This window comes from Toxotes jaculatrix, chromosome 24, assembly GCF_017976425.1.
Source record: "Toxotes jaculatrix isolate fToxJac2 chromosome 24, fToxJac2.pri, whole genome shotgun sequence".
Classification (NCBI taxonomy): Eukaryota; Metazoa; Chordata; class Actinopteri; family Toxotidae; genus Toxotes; species Toxotes jaculatrix.
Window position 1 is genome coordinate 11,452,961 of NC_054417.1, and position 24,631 is coordinate 11,477,591.

The 24,631-nt window shown below is 41.5% G+C and overlaps 1 protein-coding gene across 1 annotated transcript; it reads left to right on the forward strand.

The window, feature by feature from the left end:
• Positions 1–1,815: 1,815 nt before the first annotated feature.
• On the forward strand, positions 1,816–24,319 carry prkx (protein kinase X-linked). The gene is made up of 8 exons (XM_041032662.1): positions 1,816–2,407; positions 7,623–7,791; positions 9,488–9,751; positions 12,174–12,293; positions 14,498–14,593; positions 19,122–19,179; positions 22,075–22,152; positions 22,451–24,319. Exons 1-8 carry the CDS (start codon positions 2,272–2,274, stop codon positions 22,574–22,576), a joined length of 1,047 nt encoding a protein of 348 aa, XP_040888596.1. The 5' UTR covers positions 1,816–2,271; the 3' UTR covers positions 22,577–24,319.
• The last annotated feature ends 312 nt before the right edge of the window (positions 24,320–24,631 follow it).

The window sequence follows — 24,631 nt, forward strand, 5'->3', positions numbered from 1 at the left end:
GTGAAATAACTGAATGTGCAAATCAGGAAATCAGAATTATGCTTTATTAAAATTAATGTCCTTGTGTTACACATCCTATGCTTTTTTAAACTGCTCTGATGTGGAGAATTAGCCTTATTTATTTAGTCCGGAGGACGCTAATGCCACACTGAAGGAGAGTTATGTCAGTGTAAAATCCAAATTACATTTGCAGGTCAAACAGGACTTCAAAGCAAGCAGAGCTGCTACACCTCAAGCCATGTTTAAATGAATAAGTCTCAAACAGTGACAGCGACCAGCCAGGGCCTCAGCTCTCCCTCTGCCAAGTCTGACTGCAGGGGAGTGGACTGAACACTGAAGGCAGCTGACTCAGTAATGAAGTCTGAGTTAGTGGCACACATGTCTTGGGTTTCTTCTTTTAGCCTTTGACATCTTTAACCTCTGGTCCAAGTAAAGCCTCAACAGCCATAGGCTACTTAAAAGGGGCTTACACATTGAGACCAGCTAAAAGAAAGCTACTAATCAATATTTTTCTATTAACAGATCAAATAACTGTATTTAATGTGAGAGTTCACGGAGACATATCACCAACTCTGTAGATCCCCTGAGCGCAACGCAGCTTTTTAAGCTTCTTTTAGCTCATTGTTTTGGTTTTTAGTGATTTAGTTCAGCCTTATGTCCAGCTACAGCAGCTGTTTTCATTAAAAAAAAAAAAAGCTGTAGAAATTCACTCTCCACTACCAGTTCACTAACTGGTGAACATAGTGAAGCATTTAGCAGCTATAGAGTCACATAGTTCCCTCAGGAGTTAGTGGAGACCAAAAACAGAGCTAAAAGAGTGGGAATACTGGACTTACATTCATCAGGTGGACTCAAGCATCACTCTCAACCTTCTGGTTTTGTGCTTTCCCTCTTTGGATCATCACATAAAATAATGATGAAAATTTATCCAATATGTATATTTATTGTATTCATGTGCTGGGAAGCTTGAATGTGATTAGCAACTTTTCTGGCAGTCTTCCAACTTGACTTTGATATTAATATTTCTTGAGATACTTGCAAGTGATGCAAAGAAAAGTCATGGCGGGTTATAATATCAACACGGGTCCAAAAGTCTGAGATCACTTCCCCATTCACTTGAATAACTAAGTATAACCAAGTACCTTCTTTCCATCTTTGGGTCACTTGTGCTTTTCTTGAGCTTTTAAACAGATGCTTTGTTCTAAGGGTAATCTGCACTCAGCATATTCTAAAATTAGAGCTCAACTGATTAGTTAATGATTATTCAATTAGTTCAGCGGCAGAAAATTAACTGGCAACAACTGTATTAATTAATCATTGTTAAAAGTAACGTTTGGTGCACAAATGCCAATTCATGGTTAATGATTGTGTATTTTAAATAAGATTATCTTTGTTAATTGTAAAGATTTGAGACATTTATTTACCTATTTATTTTGAGTTCATCATACCTGTTTTAATAGCCACGCCCTTCCTCAGACATGATTGGTTAATGTCCCGGGACAGCCTGGTTTCCATTGGCCACGATTTGTCAACAAACAACCCCTCTCTTCCAGACTTGTCAAGTTACCTGCGGTCAGATAATAAATACAGGAAGTTGACCAGTTTCGCACAAACTGTCGTTGTAATTTTTTATTTGAAAAATTATTAGTCCACTTTTTTTTTAGAACAGAATTATGTGATTTTCGAGTAGAACACGTTCATCCTGGAAGGAAACAGTAACACTTTGTTTGTTTTACTCAATTATGCTGGTTAATAAATTTTATTTTGAAATTTGCTCGGACATCGATGCTGCATCTCTTCCTGGTTGATGTGGACAGGAGGAAGAACAGCTGGGTGAGGTCTGTTATTGTAGCGGAGGGAATAATGGAGAAAGTCCGTAAAGTTGTGACCGAAAAGCCACGGGCTTTATAGGGTTAGTTAGCTTTTAAAACTCTCTTTTACTCCGGACTAAGATAGCTTTATCGCGTAGCTTCCTTTCATTACATACCTCCCGTGCCGCGGTGCTTTTCCCATTAGCTGCCTTTGGAATGCTAGCTGCTAGCGCTACATGCCAGAGCACCTGTCTCCAGCCTCTTTGTCTCACTGCTGTCGGTGGCTTCGAGTCCTCTTGTCTGTCACTTCTCTGAACTTGTTAACGGTAAGCGTCACAAGTCTCCAGTCGACTTGCGCTGCCAGAGCAGGACAAAGAACAATGGACCGATAACCGTCTCCGTCCAGAAATGTCCGATACAAACTGATATTTCTGAACCAAGATACTCCCGGCAGTAAGATATGGCGTCCTCCAAAGCAAAAGTCGGAGTCAACAGTGAGGCTAACTCCTTGAAAGAGAGTAAAAGCCCAACTGGAGAGGCGTCTCTTAATCACCGGGTATATTGTCTAGATGATCTGGAGACCGTCGCCACAGTCGGTGAGTTTGAGCATGGACACATACGCCAATTAAAGTAGTTCCCAATCTCCAGGACAGTCACAGGAATGAAACTTAATACTCCTTTCCCCGTCAGGCTTCTGTTGTCCCAGACCTCTGATCTAAAATAAAATGATAATATAAATATAGTGCAGCACAAACATGATGTAAATGACAATTTCATACACTTGTGTGTCAATAATTAAAGACCTGAGTTTAAAGTGTACATCGGTCCCACATGATCAGAATGTGGACATTATTATCCTCTTTTTGTTTAAAGCTAATTATTGCTTGTCAAACTAAAATATTTCACTCATATTAAATGGCTTTAAAGAATCATGGCGATTCAGCTTATTAATTTGATAGTTATTGCACTGTATTAGTTATCGTTAAAGTAATTTAATTCCCTGGTTCATGTACCAGGAGCATGTATTAAAAGGCAGGCACGAGAATCCCAACCCTCACCCGGTGCCTCTCATCCTGGGCCACCACTCCAGGAGTTTGGTTGTATCATCAGGCCCCATGCAGATCAAACTTACTTGATTTATTCGTAAACTCTATCCACATCATAAATCAAGGTTTGCATTGAGAAAAGAGGAGAAAGAGTCATAGAGCATACACAAAATGTAACTTTGGATGAAATGTTTTTACAGTGTATCAACAGGAGCATGTGTATACTTCAGATGTATCTGCAGAGAGGGTAAATAACCTCAGAGACATTTAGAAACCTAATATAAACTGCTGTCACAGTAGATTTATAAAGTGCAAATACAAAATCCCTAAACCAAACACAAAACAAAAATGGCACTGCTTCTTTAAACTAAATCAAACCACAAAGTGAATAAAGTAAATTAAAGCTAGTGCTTTATTATAATGGTTTACTCCTGTGGTTAACCCTCCGTACACCATCTTCGCAATAATATTTTCAAAGTGGATTTACAAATTCACAACAACAACAACAACAAAAAGCTGTTTTCCCTGAGGAATAAACACAAAGATATGTAAAGCTTGTATAAGCTGTTGTCAGAGAGGATTCAGAGCAGCAAATACAAAATGCAGCAGCTGTTCCCTCTTGATGCTGTTTTCATTATGGATTCATGAGAGGAAATACTGTCAACTTACAGCAGTTGATTTGCAGGAGCAAATGAAAAAGGAGTCAAAGTGGTAGAGCAACACCAGAGAGTCCTTTGAGGACACATTCAGATGTCTTTTTTGGTTTATGGCTGGCAGTGCTGTCTCCATGCTGTTTTGGACCCCCCCTTGAAAAAAAATGCAGAGGAGGTCAGTATGCTAGCAACAGCTACTGCTACATTAGCTAGATCTCGCAACACCTTTGGTCCCTTAGAGGACAGGTCCAGTGTCCCCCTGGTGCATCAGTTGACAGTTGAAGCATGTACATAAATCCCAACAGTGGCCTCATTGACAGCATCATGTAGTTTTTTTAAATGTAAATTTTCTTATTTAGCATCTTAATTCAGGCCTTGTGCTTTATTTTGAGGTCTCTGTGTTCTTGGGAAACTCAATGTAGCATTTCCTATATCTGTGCTTTGACACAATCCTGTATCAGAGCTCTCACGGCAGCTGGGAGACCTTTCCAGATCTCGTCCCATTGGTTGAATTTATCACAGGTGGACTCCAATCAAGGTGTAGCAATCTCAGAGGGGATCAAGACCTTCACAACTGGTGCATCCAAACCACATGCACATAGTGTTCATGCCATGTCATCATCTGCTACTTATCTGGGTCCAGGCCCACGTCTCAACTGCCGCCCCCTCCACAATGCACTGAAGTCCTACGGCACCTAGTCCGGCGGTGCCGTCCGGACTCGGGTTCAAACCCACAACCCCGAGAGATTGAGTCTCGTGCTCTACCAACTGAGCTGCCTGGGCGGCCATAGTGTTCATTCAGTTCTTAAATCAGCAAGAACCAGCTCTTGTTTTCTCTAACTCAGTGTTCAGTTGATCAGTTCTATTCAGAAACAGCCTTGAAGTCATGTTCCTTAAGTCAGAGGTGTGGAGCCTGGGACTTCATACGCACAAGGTTAGTCCCGGTTCAGGCACCAACCTGCCCCTCAGGCAGTCGCTAGGTTGGTGTTTGACTGATCCACAAGAAAAGTTTGAGTCATGGGATTATACAAGACGTTAATCAGGAAGAACTTTTGATGACTCATGATTAAAAAATGAAGAGTCATCTGTGCCAGAGAAAAATAACAAGCACAACAGCAAGACTTCACTTCAGTGTTTTCTAGTCTTATCAAGCACTCAAAGCACATCAGGGGCATATGTTTTTTTTCTTGAAACGCAGATGATTTAACAAAGTCCTACCGAGCCCGACTCTGTCCAGTCTGAGTAAATGGAATCAGTGACATCATCATAAAAACCAAATCAGTTCCCTGCATGAAAAACTCCAGATCTATCCAGGTTCCAGTCTTCTACATGAAGAGCAGTGCTATTCTATTGACAGTCATCAGTGAAGCAGTGGTGCAGGCTGATCATAAAAGGCCAGATGGTGATGGAAATGATATCAAGCACTGCATCATCCAAGCCTTTTTCATTAATAATAATAGTTGCAGGCAAATTTAACACGTATTTTGAATTCTCATGTCATGCCGGGGGGCTTTATGGATGACTCGTAGCTCAGTTGTACGCATTCAGTCAGCAAAGCTTGAGCTTAATGTCGGTTAGGTGCGGCAGGGGAGTGACGTTCATTCTGTGCTGTTGAAGGGGTGGGGTGGGGGGGATAAAAATCCAATTTGCCAAGCCATTTTGTCTGATGAGAGGGATTTGCAGCCTAAAACAAATCAAGCTAAAGCTCTTTATCTGCCCGCTGTTGTTTAATTGTCATTGAAATCATGAGGCAACTCTCTTGCGCCATTAGATTTATTTGCCGCTCAGCTGTTCCACATGCTCTGGTCGCCTATATATGACCTGGAGAGTATCACTTCCAAGGCGACACAGAGTAAAGTCCCCATCAGAACTTGAGATTTCGGCTTGTGTGAATCATAAAAATGCAATTTTTAAGAGTTTCGTGCAGTGCTTCTGTGTTTTGCTAAACCTCCGAAATGGCAGGTGGAAGAGGAGTCAGGGATGACCCAGTTTCCAGACGGGGGTAAATATCAGTTACAGCATATTACTCCCTGAAATCATCCGGTCTTTTCTTGGCCTCAGCTTCATTGTCCCATCCACTCCCCCCTCCCCCCCGCTTGGTTTCTGATAACAGCCTTGGCTTAGGAAATAGCAAAAAAAAAAAACCCAGCCCCTGTGATTTATAACATCGCTAAGCATGTGAAGAGACTAGCTTATCTTGTTTTTCCTCCTTCCTTTCATGTATGTGTTCAGACACTCATACAGTGCAGTGAAGGGGTTGCTCAACAAGGTGAAACGTAAGGCTGGTTCAGCTCACGGTTATCCCTCTATAAAAAGTAGCATAAACCCTTTAACACAGTAACTAACATGTTAACATTTTACTCTGGCCAGGTATACTTAGTCATCTGATAAATTCTTTTCAGGACAAGATATTGTCCAGTTGTCATAGCAACTGGAGTTGTTTTTTGATGTAATAGATAAAAGTAATTATAATAAATTATTTTCAGAAGCAACAAGGTGATGCCATAGATGTATTTACATAAAAAAAAGTTTGACACCTTGGAGATATGAGGTGTTGTGACAGAAACTGTGTACTGCTGTTTCCCTGTTGCCGTGGAAACACCAGCGGACCTGAGACAAAGGTTCGTTGTAGGAAAATGGGGGGGGCTGCATTTCATTAGCAAGTTGCAGCGCCTGACTCAGAGTGGCTGTTATGTCACACACTGTCATCAGCCGTTTATTGTCTCCCTCACTGCTCATCAGCAGCAGAGGAATGAAATGCCAAATGCTAATCTTCATCTTCAGGCAGTCGTTTGTGCTTTTTTTTTTTCTGTCCTGAACTAGGATTTCAGGATCCAGGATTTCCAACCTTTACTTCTTCGCCACCCCATCCCAACGAGAACTGGGTTATATTTCATCACACTTTGACAATAACAAGAAAATGATCTGGCTGAGAGAATGTCAAGTACTTTCCAAGGTTCCTGTTATTCACTCAAAACATGCATCCAAACACAGTTACATGGTACAATTGACCTTACATTAGTCACACCCAATATTTTACCATATATCCTCATTCTACCATAGTGACATACGACATATCCAGAATTCGGTACACTTGTTTGGCTACTCGTTAACACATGTCTGATTAGCTAATCACATGGCAGCAACCCAGTGCATTTAAGCATGTAGACATGGTCAAGATGACCTGCTTCGAACATGACATGGTTGTTTGGCGACACACGGGCTGGTCTGAGTATTTCGTAAACTGCTGATCTACTGGGATTTTCCCGCACAACCATGGCAATGCTATCATGGACCAAAATCTCTGAGGAATTTTTGCAGCACCTGGTACTAGCAAGGTGTACCTAATAAAACAAATAACATATAATCATCTAATAGCTAAAGCAGCGTTTAGTGAAATGTAGTCTGGAACCAAATCTTTTTTTGTGTGTCTTTTAAAAAGTGAATAAAAATCTGCTCTTTTTTAAAAAGATTTTTCTAAAATCAGCATCCACTTTTTCAGAATTCTGTTCTTCCTTATTTTAAAATGCAGATACTCATTTCTAGGACACTTTTTAAACAAGTTAAATCCTCCTACTACACTGCAAAATACAGTTTTTAAAATCCCATACAGTAGGGTCCAAGAGACCTCACCAGACCCCACACTAGTCCGTCCCACTGCACCAAAACCAGTCCGCTGTCCTTTGTCTCACCTCCTATACCTCCTGCAGATGAACAGACGCTGTTAAAATCCTCTCCCAACCTTCATAATGTTTAGGGTTTTTTTTTCTGAAATGTCTCAAAATTTGTTTTTGTTTGATGAATTACTGTATACTCTCAACTTACCAGGCTTCAAATAGTCCAATATGGACCATAGAGGGACATGGACTGGTGCATACTAAGGCCAGAACTGGTAATGAGGGGTCACATTATACTTGGACTCTGCTTTGTTTTGTAGTTTCACAAGCCAAAAAACATTAAAAACCACTACTCTACACTACTACACCAGCTATAATCTGTTATATTTGGCAGCCTTGTCTATTTCACCTTCAACATCTAGACATGTCACTGTCCCCTGAATGCTCTCCAAATGATGATGAACTGACTTGGTCCTCCCTCCTATCCTTCCTCAGGCACTGGAACATTTGGTCGAGTCTTCCTGGTCAAGGACAAGAAGACCAGGGCCTTCTACGCCCTGAAGCAGATGAAGATCCCAGACGTTATCCGACTGAAGCAGGAGCAGCACGTCCACAACGAGAAGGAGGTGCTGACAGAGGTTAACCACCCCTTCCTCATCCGACTGTGAGTCCGTTCGCCAATTTTACCCACAAACACCCTTGTGGCAGGGTTACTGTCGACCGTAATCCCATAAAAACCAGAACAGAATTTTAGGCATTTTTGCAAATTATAAAAAAAGTAAAATATCAGCAATTAAAAACCTTCTTGCTATGACACTTAAAATTTAAATTCAGGTGCCCCCATTTCATCATCATCTTTGAAATGTTTCTGCACCTTGATTGGAGTCCACCAGGACAAGGTTCTGAAACAGCTCTGCTCTTCCATGAGTCTTACATGAAAGTTTAGAACAACAAGGACTCTTCATATAGGAGAAGGGTCTTGGTAAGTAATGTAAACAAGAACCCAATGGTCCAGAGATCCCGTGTGGAGATGGATGAAACTACCAGAAGCACAACCAAGCACTGCAGCACTCCACTAATCTGGAGTCCACAAATCTTTTGTAGAGTCCAGATGAAGCCTCACCTCAGCCAAAGACACATGGAATTTCACTGTTGATTTATTTTGAAAAATACAAATTGTAACTGTGTGAAAATGTAGCTCACACTTCTAAACACTACTAAAAAGGCATAGTCGTTATTAAATAAATAGTATTGTTCTTGCTGGTTTCAAAGCAGTATTTATGAAACTGAATATAATTAATATAAAAAAGAAAACAAAGAGCGTATTTTAAAGCAAATGTGCAGTGAGTATATATCAGTTGTATTCAATAGCACAGTATAATAAAATGCCACACTGCCAGTTATTAGGGAAGGCCTCGTCACTGTGAGACAGTAATGAGAGGCTTTTTGGTTTAGGCTCCACTGGAGTCTGAGATATTACGTGAAATTAAACAATTAGATTAAATGAAGCAAATGCTAATTCTGTTGTGTGTTATGTTGAAAAAGAAAGAATGGCGACTGTAGTTGGAATTTTCACTCTAACTCGCTGTTGTGAATTAAATGGAACCAACATGGCGGCAACTGCTCAGCCTTTGAACAGAAACGTTATTCCGAGAATCTCACGACAATGTTAAACAGCGTGTTAGCTTTGATGAAATAATGCTGAATTAATCCACCCACCTCCCCACCCCCCTTGTCTTGCTATCTTTGTGAGGACGCTTACCGAGGGTGCCCTGGCTAAAATGTCCTCACAACATCGAAATGTTATCACAACAGTGGTTTCAAATCCACACAAGTCCACACAACCATAGAAAGACATGTACGCATATATTCTGTAACATGAAATCTACAACACAAAGTGTGCAGGAAGTAAAGGGGTCTGAATATTTGTATTTACTGTATATAAGGAATAAAAAGTGTCCGCCGATTGAGGTAAGAATCGGTTTAGAAAACAGAAAAAGAAAAAAAGAAAGTGTAGAGACGAAATAGCGGTGTAGGTTGGAGTCAGTAATCGTCCTCGTGGCCAGCAGCCAGCACTTATGGAAAACGCCGGAGCCTCTTCCATCTTCATCAGTGACAGTGCTCTCTTGTTTTTTTTATTCCTCTGAAGTGCCCTTCCAGCTGAAATAGTTGTTACATACAGCTCCAAACCACACTGGGGGAGGATAAAAAGAGTCTGACTGATACAGCCTCTTGTTTCATCATGATTTCCACAGTACTTTAACACTTGTACCCTCCAGTGGACATGTAGAACAACTGTGGACCGAAGAAGAACTCACTTAGTGTTCAGAATGTATTACCAATTTCCTTTTGTTTCTCAGGTTCTGGACCCACCACGACGAGCGCTTCCTCTACATGCTGATGGACTATGTTCCAGGTGGGGAGCTGTTCAGCTACTTGCGAAGCCGCGGGCGCTTCAGCAACGCCACGGGCCTCTTCTACACTTCTGAGATTGTGTGCGCCATCGAGTACCTCCACTCCAAAGAGATTGTCTACCGCGACCTGAAGCCCGAGAACATCCTGCTGGACAGCGAAGGACACATCCGCCTGACCGACTTCGGCTTCGCTAAGAAGCTCTCCGACAGGTGATTGGAATAAAATCTGTATCCATTTTAACAACATTTTAACAACGTCAGTTACGACGTGATTTATAAAGGGAGGCAGACACAATTATGTTATTGTGTAACGATGCAGGAATCTTTTCGGAGACTGCCCCTTAAGTTACAAAGTCCGTAACTTAGAATAACATGACTTTAGACATGGTCCAAACACGGGTCTTAAGAACTACCCCATTCACCAAACACTCATGCTGTTCTCTGGTTTGCCACATTTTTATTTCCATTTAATTTTCATTTAATTTGGCACGTTAGCTCATGAGATAACTCGTTTTTTAAATAGCTGATGCAGACATTTCACTACTGCAAAACAAATACATGTCACATCATGTCCTGTGTGTATGTGTAGCGTCCTTGAAAAGCTCATATCATCCCTCAAGGGAATTAAAGGGAATCCTCCCAACTCCAAGAAGAACCCCCACCTCCCCCAGCTGATGTCATTAAGTTTGGAATATGCGGCACGAGCAAGGCGTCCATGTGACTGTGGCCGAATTGAAAAGACGCGCTATAAAGGAAACCAGACAGCTTTCTATCTGCACTGCAGGCCTCATTACTGCAGTGTTTCTCCCCAGCGCTGAGTTGACCCCCCCTCTGACATGTAAACATAATGGAGTAAGATTACATTTTCTCCCCAGACCGGTGAGAGCAAAACAGATGGGGACTAGATACCTCTCTGATGTGCAAGTGACCCACTTATATAAATGGAGGGCAGCAGAATTGCCTGGGATAGGAAGATGACTGCCTCATTGCCACCAGCTCTCTTGCACTTTCATTGCTCAGGGATGTGATGAGAATGAGTGTCATCACAGCCCCACCCTCCCCACGCTGCCACAGTGTCCCCTGCTGGCCGACTCACATCAGCACATTTAAACACAAACGCCCAGAAGAGCAACAACATGTGTCCAACCCCCCCCCCCCCCATCCCGTACCCAGGCTGTATCCCCCTGCTCCCCTCCCTGACATCAGCAGCTTCCTCATCCTCCACCAGGACCAACATCATTTCCATATAAATTACCGTCGCCATGGCAACTGGCCGAAAGAGGTCATTACCCAGGTGATATCGGTGACAGGCGATGAAAGGCTGGCTCCAGGCCAAGTGCTCTTCATCAGAGGACAAGTGGCTTTCAGAGAGAACGCCGAGCGTGTTTGTTACACATGCAGAGTGTCAATCAGCGGATCCGTTCGCCACAAGGGTGGAGAACCAGCCTCTTATTGTCCACATTCACCAGGCGTCCTTCAGCTGGCCAGTACTTGGATCTGGACTCTGGCCCCGTTTTCTATCCTAAGGCTGCCCAGCCAATGCTGACTGATGCTTCCAGATCCATTACTGCTGCAGCCATACACAGATCCTGTGTCCTCATAGTACTATAAAAGATGACACAGCTGAGTCACAGGGAGATCACTTTACCTACTGGGGTTGTCTTCCCTTTACAACAAATGTCTCTCGTCTTACACACAGAAGCAAGAATGTGGAGGATGCTTATATTTTTCCATAGGTAGAGGGAGATGTCTAAACATTACATATTAATGTATGCAGCCTACTTTTAACAATGGTGATGCACCTTTGGACATTGCCTCAACTGTCTTACAAAGACAGTTGTGGTATTTTCAGAAATGTCAAAATACAAATCAGCATATAGCAGAAAATTCGACATATTGCCACACTAGCAGAAGTCGATTACACATATTCCACCTATTAGATATCAGCTGATAAGAAATCAATTAGCCACATTTTTGATAATCGTTTCACCATTTTAAGTCATTTTTTATTCAAAAATACAAAGTTTTTTGTCCATCAAAAAAAAAAACTTGATTTGAGTTGAACAGATTAAATATTTGTGTTAATTTGCAGATGTAAGTTCCTTTTTTTTTTAGTGAAAGTAGATTTTAAAAAACACACCAGAAAATTCTAATTGAACAAAATACAAACTAGATGCCTGAGCAAAGTATAGTCAGTCCAGTAAGTCCAAAAAGTCTGCGAATCCAATTTTTTTATTTTTAATTCTATTATTTACTTCAGTATGGCAACTCTGAAGACCAGAAGTAGCTACTTCTTATTTTTGTGATTCTATTCATGAATCATTTCAATAAATAGCAGTAAACAGGCAGAAAACAGTAAACAATGTCCATCACCATTTCCAAAACATCCAAGGTGACATTATGGTATCGCTTGTTTTGCCTCACCAACAGAAGAAGCACATCCTCATGTTGGAGAAGCTGCAGCCGGAGAATACTTAATTCTTTGTTTATCAGAATTCTTATTAACACTAAGTGGACTAATGGATTAATGAACTAATTGCTTAATCGTAAATAAACAAAGCCTCTTGGAGATAGAGCTCAGGTGATGATTGCTAAATAAATGTTTTGACGCTTTTTGTCTCCGTCTGATCAGGACCTGGACTCTGTGTGGTACTCCTGAGTACCTGGCCCCCGAAGTCATCCAAAGCAAAGGTCACGGCCGGGCAGTGGACTGGTGGGCTCTGGGCATCCTCATCTTTGAAATGCTGGCTGGGTAAATGCTGCAGTGTAGTCCAGAACAAACCACACTCTACCCAGTTTAAACACCAGGGGGCACTCTGAACAAACACTCTCACAGTTTGTTAAGGAGCAGTGAGTAGAGTGTTTTTGGTCTCTACCGACTCCTTAAAGGTAGAAATATCTGGTCCTCTAGCTGCTACATGCTCCCTTTTGTTCACCAGCTAGTCTATAATTGTGTGTCTGCTGTTTGTTGCTGAGCAGATGGTGTATCTGAGAGTCACTTTACTTAAATTAAAATAAGTTGCATCAAAAAAGTGTTTTAAATCAAAGATCAAACCCTCTTTGAAATTTTAATCAAAGCGTGTTTATTCCGGGGACTCCATTTTCTAGATTTACTGTATAAAAAATAAAACTTGTAGGATTCCTTCCACTAACATCTGTAGAACCTTTCACCATAAATCACAGCTAAGACAGAAAACAAGAATAAAAATGTAAACCTTCTTGTGGTTTACACTTCTAGCAAACCATTTTGCTTCCACCAAAATACATTTGCTTTCCAGTACTCCACACTGCACTGAAAAGCACTGTTTGAAAACTTTATTCATTATGCACCACACTTTGGCTGCTAGCATCATTGGAATCGACCCCTGCCTTTCACATACCACATCTAAAACCCATCTCAGTTGATTAATTCAGACACCTCCAGACATTAACAACTCATAAATGGCATCTCTGGCAAAAGACCAAACTTTTGTTTTCTTTTTTTTATTGTGTAAATCTATAATTCCGCTCTTTAACAGATCATAATGATATATTTTGCTTCATAGGTAAAGTTTGTTCTCAGGGTGTCAGTGAGAGGTTTAATATCCCATTGTTTATACAGCTTTTCTATCCAGATAACAGAAAATTCGGAGGAATCATTTAAAGGCAAAAAAAAAAAAACACATAGCCTAATGTGTTTGTCACATATTGTTTTGTCTACTCTTATTGCTAACCATCCATTAAAGTCAGAAGACGGTCATATCTTGTCGTTCTCCCCCGTCCTTACTAGAATGACCCAGATTCTCCAGCTATGACAACATCAGTTTTGGATAAAAAAAAAAAGCACACGAGCGGAGTCTGCGGTGCACAGCCAGCACCCAGACACCCACCCCCAGTCCCACCACAGTCTCCTGACTCTGGAGCTGTTCACTGGGAAGGCAAGCGGCGTGTGACAAACTGGTCCGATTATGCGCCTTTCTGCTCCATGTGTAATGCGTTTAGAGGCCAGTCCCCATTATGTAATTTGTGGGTAATGACTTGTCCAGGCCAGAGCGGAGGAAAGAACAGGAGAGCTGGGAAAGCGTTCAGTGTAGTGTAGCTGCTGAAGGCCTGTGGGTGGTAGACACGCACTCACACACACATTCTTGTCTTACTCTCTTTGTAAGGACTCTCCTTGATATAATCCCCTTACCCTAACCTAAACCTGATTCTAACCCTAAAACCAGATCTGAGCCACCAAAGAGTACTTTAAAGTTGTGTGGACTGGCTAAAATTTCCTCACAATGTCAAAATGTCCTTGCAGCATCAAAATGTCCTCATTTGAAACCAACCAACCAACCTAACCCTAACCCTTGAATTTGTCCACACAACCATAGAAAGACATGTACATGCACACACATATTCATGTTTTACGTCAGTTGTGAGGACACTCTCTCAAATTGAATCGAAGAGAGAGAGAGAACAATGACCTGGATGAATGAGAACATTCACAGACAGTTGTGAGGACACCTAGACACTTACCCTAACCTTAACCATCACAACTAAATGTCTAATCCTAACCTAAACCTGGTTCTACCCTGAACCCCTAAATACCAAGTCTTCAGTCCTCAAACAGCTCTTTGAAGGTGTATTAGAAATGTCCTCACACCATAGGGTGTATTACTCAAACTGGTCCTCAGAAAGATAGAAGTACAAGTGCACACACAGAGAATTGTCAAAGTACTATAGCTGTAAACAAAGGCTGTTCTGATCACTGCTGAAAGTTTATTAACCCCCCACTCTAAACAATGGCCTCATCATGTTCACCCACCATTCTCCTCAGACTGATACACTGAGTGTGTGTGTGTGTAAGGTCTTACCTGCTTTACCAGTTCCTTGCATCATGCCTTTTTTTTTGGCAGTGCACAAATGGAGCTTGCAAACTGTGACAGTTTCTCGGGGGACAGGCTGGAGATGACATTTCTTTCCTCTCCACAGGTACCCACCTTTCTTTGATGACAACCCATTTGGAATCTACCAGAAGATCCTCGCTGGAAAACTGGAATTCCCACGGCATCTGGATTTATATGTCAAGTAAGTTCCAGATGCTAGGCCAGGGTCAAATAACACACATTTTTAGATGGTATTAGATTTTTTTTTCCTATCACAGAGAAAACTGCTATAAAACAGTGAATAATAAATAAATAAAAATAGACAATCAAGAAATATAAAAGCCAACAAAATTCCAGCAATAAAACACCAAAGTAGTGACCTGGGTGCAGCTCTGGTACCAGGACTCCCACCGCTAGCCACAGTGGTGTTCATTTGAAACTAAAACCTGTCCTGCAGGTGGACCTGTTTCCGAGCTGTGGCAAGTCAGGAAAGGTTAGTCTCTCTATTGAGGGTCACTGACGACCCCCTCCACCAAACATTCAAATGACTATTTAAGCATAATACTTGTAACATTTGTGGGAGCTAAGTGGGCCATGGATGGGGTCTCTAAGTGCTGCAACCACCATTTCACGCTGGGTCAATGAGCTCCTTGGAGCTAAAGAGGGGACTTCGGGTGGACCTGCAGTTGCTAATGACACACCTGACTGATTTGGACTGCCCCCCCCATCGTTCACACCTCCCATTAGACCAGCTGGAGGGTGCAGGAATGTACAAGATTACAAGCTTAGTGCACTCTGCTTGTGTGCGTGTGTACATGCCTTTCATGGTTGTGTGGGCAAACTTTTGTTTGAAACCATCATTGTGAAGAAATTGTAACCAACTAATATAAGATATGTGTGTGTGTCTATGCACTCTCTCACTCAGTCCTGACACAGTGGCCCAGGAGAAGCCAGACACACACTGCTTCCCCCTGATAATTCAGCGAACTCAGAGCTTCCCACCGTTAAGCCATCTATCTTGCACCCAGCAGACAGAAGGATTTTTAATACTTCCACCATTTATATCACTCTAACACAGTTCCACGTCACACACTCCCATCAATCAAGAAGTGAAATGCCTTGCAGAAGACTGCAGGCAGTGTCTCCAGCAGCAGCAGCTGCTGAGCATTGACAATCAGACAGACTTGAGAATTGTCCTAGTTTGACCCCAGCCGTAAAAGTCTTGTTAAGAATTAGTCATAAAATTAGCTGCTAGTTAAGGAGCATGTTGACCCTATGTTGACCTGGCCTTTAACGCACCGCACTACCGTCACATCTTCCTCTGCTGTCCATATATGGTGGGGAAGCTTTTTTTGGTTCTCTAGGGGCCTTGAGAAGAATGTGTTACAGCAGTGGTCACCAACTAGCTTAGGTCGCCGTTGTAATACTATTGTGTAGTGTAGCTCTAACGCGGCAAGCTCAGCAGTCAAAGGTGTAGCACCACAGACAGTCTGTTAAGCAACATTGTGTTATCTTTGAAATTACTTTTGTGTAACAGAAGAAAACCCACTTAAAAGAAGGGTGAGTTTAGCCAAGTAGTGTATTTGGTTTTTAACCTCACCCAGAAGGATGATACCATGACAGCCTACCATAAATTGGCACAAACAATTTCTATTATTTTAGCAGGGGGTGTTAACAGGAAGTGTTGCCACATTTGTTCGCTAGCTTTAGCAACTTTTCAGACCTTTAGCAACTTTTTTTTTTTTACTAGGCAGAATGTAAATACAACACAATGAGGTCAAGACCACGCTAATTAGTTAAATACGTCATTTCCATAGACTGTATAAGATATGGACGTAGCACCCGTGATGTCACCCATTGGTTTCGCGGAGTCGGTTTTGTGACCAAACCATGGGCATTTAAGCTGCGCCATCTTGGATTTTAGTGGGAGTGTACTTTCCATATTTGGCGAAGAGGCGGTTACTCTACAGGTCAGCCAGGGTCAGCCGGCCGAGAACCCGGCCACTTAGCTCGAAGCAACCAAGCTAGCCTAAGGCTAATCCGCTAATCAGTTAGGCTAACAAGCTAAGCGGCAGCTACACGCAGCTACATCCACCACACGACAGTCCCCGAGTCCAACCCGACTAGCTTGACCCCGTGTAACCCCGACACACAGCATACAACAGAGATCATAATGTTGCTGCTGTGTTTTAAACATGACTGTTTCAGATAGAGAGGTTTTAGATGGAGCTGCAGGGTTTGGTGGAGCTGTGGGGGGGAATTTATTTCTAGCCTGTTATTTAACTGTGAAACAATCATTATTATTTCATATTGATAAAATATATTAAAAAGTTAAAAACATTATTATTATTATTATTGTCATTATTATTAATGATAATGATAAAAACTAATGATGATAATAATATATTAAAATGTTTAATATTTAATATTTACCGGTTTTCACCGCTGCCTCCACCCACTATCCACTTACAGTTACAACAGCACACCACCGCTTACTGACAGTGCTGCTCTGTCCATGCAATGTCGGACTTTTTAAACAGAAAAATGAGACGAAATAAAATTGCAGCCTAGTACTCCCGCAATAAACGGACTCTGAGAGCATGGAACACACTGCAGCAGCGTTCCTAACATTATCCGCTCCGGTCCTCTATCTGTATCAGCAGCGACCATAAATCGGCAATTAAGTCATAAGCCAGAGGCAAAATATGCCGGTACATGCTAATTAGTGCAAACATCCAGGTAAAATAGTGAGAAATTTACTTACCGAATAAACTGCAACACAGACTCCTTAGACCAGCGGTTTTCAAAGTGCGAGGCGCGCCTCCCCTGGGGGGCGCCAGAGGGATTCAGGGGAGGCGCGGCGAGAGAAAAAATAAACCTGAAAAGGCAGAGAGTGTAAACATCGAGGAGCAAAATGGATCGATTTTTAGTATGTCAAATGAAAGTGAGAGAGGGCACAGAGTCTGGGGCGAGCAGAAAACGGAGGAAGTATGACCCTGATTATTTAAAGTTTGGCTTTTCGTGTATTGGTCCTGATGATGCTCCGCTGTCACAGTGTGTTATCTGCAAAGAGGTGCTAGCTAACGACAGTATGCGACCATGTAAACTCCGGCGTCATATTGAAACCAAGCACCAAAGTTTAACGACCAAGCCGCGGGAGTTTTTTGATCGGAAACTTAATGAATTGCGGTCACAGAAGAAAGTCATCGAGGCGTTTGAGACATTGCTCCTCCCTGCTGCTAAAGATATAAAGATATGAAAACATACAGGTGTTAAAATGTGTTTAAAAAATGTGTTAAAAACATACAGGTGTTAAAATGTGTTTAAAAATGTGTAGAAAACATAAAGGTGTTAAAATGTGTTTAAAAAATGTGTTGAAAACATACAGATGTTAAAAGGGGGGGGTGGCATGCTTTTGAGTTCTCTCAGGGGAGGCTCACTATCCCACACTTTGAAAACCCCTGCCTTAGACGGTCGGTTAGTACAGTCTACACTACAACAAGCCATATTGTCACAAAAACCTATCTGAACATTGGCAAACAAACACGGACACTGCAGCCCCTGTCAACCGCTGGAGGTAGCCGGAGGCCTCTGGATGTAGCCGCCTAGCCCAGCCGATGCTTTAGCAAAGAGCTAACTGCCTGTGCCTGTCTATGGGGCTGTCACTCAACGTAACCACGCCCTAATTTATTAAGCCTAAATAACACTAAAACGGTTGTGGTACAAAAAAATTCAACCCCCCCTCCACAGTGTTCAAGGAGGTGGAAACTATCAATAGAGACCAAAAACAAAAAATGTACCAGGCTGTAAATATGTTTTTTTAGGCTGTAAAGTTGGCTATTTTAACATGGGGGTCAATGGAGAATTGCTCACTTCCGGAGCCAGCCCCCAGCGGCAGCCAAGGAACTTCAGCTTTCTGAACACGGAAGTGATCCTCACTGCTGAAACCTACAACTCCCCCCTTGGTCATTTCGCTAACTTTAGCTACTTTCTATTGAAAGTTTCCCACATTAACCATACAGTGTCCCATGAGAGATAGTGTGGCTATAACTTAATGTTACTTTAAATGACATTTGATAAATAAAAAACCTGATATTCTTCGATTGAAATCTTAAATGAAAAAGCTTCATCGGAAACATACTGAGAAATTAAATTAGTTTTCCTCTCTTCTCCTAGTTGTATTTCCATTTTTTTCTGGATTCATTTTCTCCCATTAAATCCCCAAATAGGCATAAATACAAATATTTTCCCAATGTCTCAGTGTCATATCACCCCAAAGGCCTGTCTTTAAGCACAGGGAAGGATTTAGACAGAAACAGAGAAACAGCTGACTTGTCAAAATCCAGCTGCTGTGTTTATGAGCCAGTCAGCGGCTCGAAGGATTTGAGATATGGCTCCTTTATGGAAAAGCTATCGCATTTCTTCAGAAAGCCTACACTCTGCCTTTTTAAGACCCCCGTGAATCACCCTCCTTCCCCACACAGATGTCGACAAAACATGCACGAGTTAATATTCTCAGCTTCTTCAATTAAAGGATTGTCAGATTGTCACAGCTCGCTTAGCTAGCCCTTGTCCTCTTTTACAAGCTCCTGTGAGGATGCATGTTAGTTTGACAGGTCTAGGAGGACTTTCTGACAGTTTTCCTTCTAAGAGAGGGAGGGAAAAGGCTTTTCAGAGATGTACTGCACAGCTGTGGATTTCACTGACTGTTTCTTTTCTTTTCCCCCTAGAGACCTCATCAAGAAGTTTCTGGTCATCGACCGAGCCAGACGTCTAGGCAACATGAAGGTGAGCTGGTTAGACTTAGCGTCTCCGTGAGCCACATGGCACATGCTCACCATATTTCTTCCTGCACTAAGGTAGTTTGACATCAGCGGTCAGTGACCAGAGCCGGACAGGACAGGGTCCACAATGTGATTGAAGCTCCACGTGGTTCCAGTTAGTCATAAATGAAAAGAAATTATAATGTCAGCCTGTGGCTGTGGGTATTTATAATATGTCTGACTTGTAATCTAAATATTGTTATTCCCCAATGAAAGCATCATCCTTACTCCTCTCATTCCTCTCAGCAACACAAAGCAATAGAAGTTCATGACTCAAGTTCTTGAGCAAGAGCAAAACAACTTCCAGCTCTGCACAGCAAAAGTTGAGAACACACACAGACAAATTTTTGACTCAAAATCTTGAATTTAAGAGCAGTCACTTCAAAATCCGTCCTCAGAAGAATCTTAACTCAAGGAGATATATAATTGATTTATCTAAAAAAAAATCTGAATCTTATCTCTACATTTAGGTCACATGATGAGACAATAAACTTTGTGTATGAATGTAGACCATGAGATGTAGGTGAAAGCATGGGAACAAGCTTGAGTTAAAATATTCTAGCTGGAGGAGCATCTGTAGTCTTTCTCTCAAGCTACATGTAGCCTGAGAGGTAAAAACCTAGGTTAAAAATATGTTCACACTCACCCTGACTCACTGCTGCTTGTTGATGTGAGCGTTTAGAAATAATTGAAGGACACCCAGATCCATGTATCAACACTTTTGTCAGCTCCTCGCTTCTCTTGTGAAGGTTATGACAAAAGCATTTGATAATCAGCCTTACAGTCAGGACACAGGGGCAGATATCTCTCAAATGCTGGAGCTGGATTTACATGTGATGGATGGAAATTGTCAAAACCCACATCATGCAGCTTTAAAGATAATAAGCAGAGGATGATAAAGCTCTACTTACTAGTTATTACAACACATTATTGTGACAGGTTTACTCTCAAACCTTGTTCCATGCCCTGCCTCCTTGAAGATCAGTAATCTTATTAGTTTCATGTGCCTTCCAGTAGTGGATCTTAACCAGGATTAGGACTACCTACCTGCTGCTTCATGTGAAGCAAGGGTTCTGGAGGGAATGACGCCCTCATATCAACCCCATGATAATGGCAGAGGTTTTAAAAAAACCTCATTCAGAACCTCAACAGAAGGAATGTGGATGAAAAGCATCTTTACAGCCATTTCTTCAGTGATCTCTTGGAAGAATCACAGAGCGGAAAACAGTGTGTACATTTTAAAAATTTTAACTGGGAGCCTTCCGCTTCATCTGCAACTGCCGCGCTTCAGTTAACAGCAGTGAAAAGAAGCGGGAGACCAAGAGCCGCTCTCGATAAAACAAATACTCCTCTAAGCGCAGTGATTAACTCCACATAATCCCAGACAAGATGGTATTGATTTGTGGCTGCCAGCACTCATCTGCAGAGCAGTCACATTGCTCATTAACACAACGCTGGTGTAACTCAGGGGCTTCGCTGTCCTGTTGTACAGAGGCTCAACAGTGCCACCAGAAGAGTGGCAGCATTATAAATTTATTGACAGAATTAACATTTTCATGAAGACAATGTGAATCTTATTTTGGGAACTTTAATTTTTGTTGTTTTGGTTGCATTCAGGTACCAAGCAGCAGCAGTTTTAGTTAGCCACATTAAATGGGTATCTGTGACTTGCTGACTCTGCCTTTCTTAATGCTAACTAAGTAAATGCTAGCTAATTTACAGCCCTCTTTCTGTGGACTGTGGATTACGTAAGAAGGGATCTGTTTTTGGCCACTTTCCCTTCCTTTAAGAGTAAAAATTACAGTCAAAATTGATAAATATAATTATAAAAGTATACACAAAAACTGGCAACAAAAGAAAATTTAAGTTAAATTTAACAAAATGACTCACAACAGCTAAATAACAAACCTTTAACTTTCTGTAATTTTACATATTGCTGTAATAAATGTGGAAAATAAGAGTCCTCAACCTTGCTGGCAGCTCTGAGAGGCTGCTGTTTAGCACAGCAGTGCTTTGAGCACTACGTTGGTTTAATCACTGTCATTAAATCTGCAGGTTTTTCATCATAAACCAAAGCACTGAAATAATTGGACCTGATGTTAAAAATTACGGTTCACGTCAACGCGTCGTGTCACAAAAGAGCAAAGCGGTGGGCTAGTACACTGGCCAGTGTTGTCATCGCTAAGCCACTTGGCTAACATGTCAGAATATCCACTTTAATTCTCAGGATGTGCTCACACAGGGCACAAAGTGACCCCGCTCCTGTTGACACAACATCAGCCTCATGTCTACATGCAGCTGGCTGTAGCTGGAGGGACTGCCTGAGTCTACACTCCATTCACTTTGCTCCCACATATTCACCTCTCTAAGCCAGAGATGCTCTGTAGAGCACCTGCCACAGAGAATTCAGTCCTGGTTCAGTTCAAATGGAGTCTCACTCACAGAGCAGCAGTAGGAGCTCTGATTGGACAGATGTTTTGACTTAGCAGGGGGTGCGTTTGGATTCTGGCCAATCAGATCTCCTGCTGTGGGTTGGACTTTATTTCATTTTAAAATTCTACTATTAATTTATCATTTAAGGAAATCGGAACAGTTTTTTATTTTATGAATTTATCATTTCATGTAGTTTAATTAATCAAATTGTAATAGTTTTTTAAGCTTATAAGTTTATTGATTTATTATAGTTAAAAACTGTTAATCAGTAAAAAAAATTGTTTTGCAGACTCTAGACTCCTGAACTGAACTACTGAAAGAGAATGTAAACCACCGTCCAGAAAGCACGCTAAAAGCAATATAGCCATGTATACTTTTAGTTTGTTTGTGCAGAATGGGTGTCCACAGCCACGTTTTTCTGTTTCAGAACGGGGCAGATGACGTGAAGAAGCACCGCTGGTTCAAGACAGTGGACTGGGAAGCAGTTCCACAGAGGAAACTGAAGGTGAGAGCTGGTGGTCGTGTAACATTAACATCACTCTTGCTTCATTTGACCGCAAATCATTTCAAGAGCTGATCCAGTAGTCTGTGATTTGAATTAGGACTCTTCATCTAATGCGGATTAGTAATGCTTGATTTCCAGTCAATCAGGGTCCAGTATGAAGCTTTGTTAAGAGCCTATTAAGAGCTTCATCTTCCAGAAAACTTTACAAATATAGTCTGACCATATTAAAGGGTATAAAACTGGCATTACTTTGAAGCTTCTGACCTGGGCTTGAACTTGTGTTCCTCTGTCTCCGCAGCCTCCAATTGTTCCTAAAGTTTCCCACGAGGGCGACACCTCCAACTTTGACGTTTACCCGGAGGACGACTGGAAGAAGGACCCTCCTGTGCCTCAGAAGGACTTGGAGATCTTCAAGAACTTCTGATCAGTCAGCAAGGTTTATTTATTGATGGAATATCCTGACAATTGACCCAGCATATTGTGAACTTGCTGTTTACAGGTACTGTCACAGAGAAAACACTCACACAAGACGGACTCCAAACGATCGATGCTGTGACATTTATCACACCACAGAGATAATTTGCTTTTTATATATGTTTATTTATCTGACTTTTTTTTTGCTGTTTTAAATTTTTATCATATTGTTTTCTCTGAGCCTGCTCATATGCAAAAAAAGTGGTTCCTTTGAAACCAAAAGACTGTTACTTTCTAGTTTTTGTTTTTTTTAAAGAGAATAATCAGGTCTTTTTTTATATTATCATGTCTTATATTTTGTCTGATTTCCAAATGTCACATTTAATGTGACTTCGGACTGGTGCTGTGACTGTCAGCTGGCCAGTGGTCACTAATTTTAGACTTATCACACTGTTTTTAATCATGAGTCCGACACTTTATTTGAAAATGTGTAGTAGCACTTGTAAAAAAGGTGCCTTACGTCAACACTTTGATGGGCACGATGTCTTGCAAAGACACAACGTTGACTTGAAACCAGTCCTGACGCAAGCTGAACCACGGGGACAGGCTTGCTGAATGTGCTGTCTCGTCTCCTGCTGTAAAGTTGTTCTCTCTCAGCTTTGTTATTTCCCGTCGCAGCTGGACAGCGGCTTCATTTGCAGCCGGGACTTTGTTGTTACTGTACAGTCACAGCTGATCCGCAAGAACGCTCATCATCATCATCATCATCATTGTCAAGCCACGTGAGGTAAAAGGTGCCGGTATGTGACTGGGTCAGTATTACATCCGCGTTTTCCTCTTATCACGTAGCCACACGCTTCATATTTCTGGACAATATTGGCCTTTTAAAATAAATTCATTGAAATAATCTTATTGATCATTGATCAGTCACTGTAGCTACATGTATGTATTATTAACTGAGGGGAATACTTTAAGTGAAACACACTTTTTGGGGTCATGGTTAAGGATGAGGAAGTGTGTGTGTGGCCTTTGTGCACACTATGTCACACACTTGACTTCAGAATTCAGAATTCTGTCTTTTTTCCCTCAGAATTCTGACTTTACACTCAGAATTTTTTTCCACATGTGGCCCTAATCCTCTTCCCTAAACTTGGTTGCAAAATCTGGTGCCTACATAACCCACAATGCAGCAGTTGAGTGGGAGTCACTGGGAGCAGACTGAGGTGGACAATCTGTGCAGTTCTGAGTTAATATAGATGTCAAATGAAATAAGGAATCCTGGCAACTTAAGTCCAAAAAATAATGAATATATTACATGTCATGTGATTCAGTATCAGACACTATCTATTCACATCTATATCAGTGCATCAATGTATAGTCCCATTCATATCCAGCTCTGTCTCCTGTTTGTGTGTAGCTTTTTTAATATATATGAAATATAAAAAAAAATTTCATCACCGTTCATCACAATGTCTGTAACACCAAACTCCATTCTGTATTTAAAGCTTTTTCTGCTGCGTAGAAGTAGAAGCAGTTTTTTTACAGTGCATGTGTCTATAACCTGCAGCCCAAGCCCATTCTGTCTTATCCAGCAATACTGTATGTTTTATTAATGTCAGCCTTTGCCTTGAAAATGTTCTGTTGGTGCATCGTTTTAATACACAGTAATATCCCTTTATACCTTTAACTGAAGGCTAAAGAGTCTTTGGAGGTGTTTGAAAACCTGGAGCTGTCAAAAAACAAAAAAAAAATGTTCTCTTTTCCTGTTGTCCTGTCTGGTCCTTTCCAGTCACTGAGCAGCTGCTGTTGCTGGCTTTACTCTGAAAGTCAGGCCTGTGTAGCAAAGCAAAGCTTTTATATTTAAATGGAAATCTAATATTTGGGGAATGGACTTTTCATGTCTGATGTTTAAAGTGTCTTTAGTTCAGCTTTTCATGACAAAAAAAACAGATTCTCTCAGGCTACAGTGTGTCTCTCTGTGAGGCTTCTGCAGCAGGTACGAGCATCAACATGCACCAAGGCAGACGGTCTTATCATCCGCAGACAGCGGGTTCCACACAGGAAG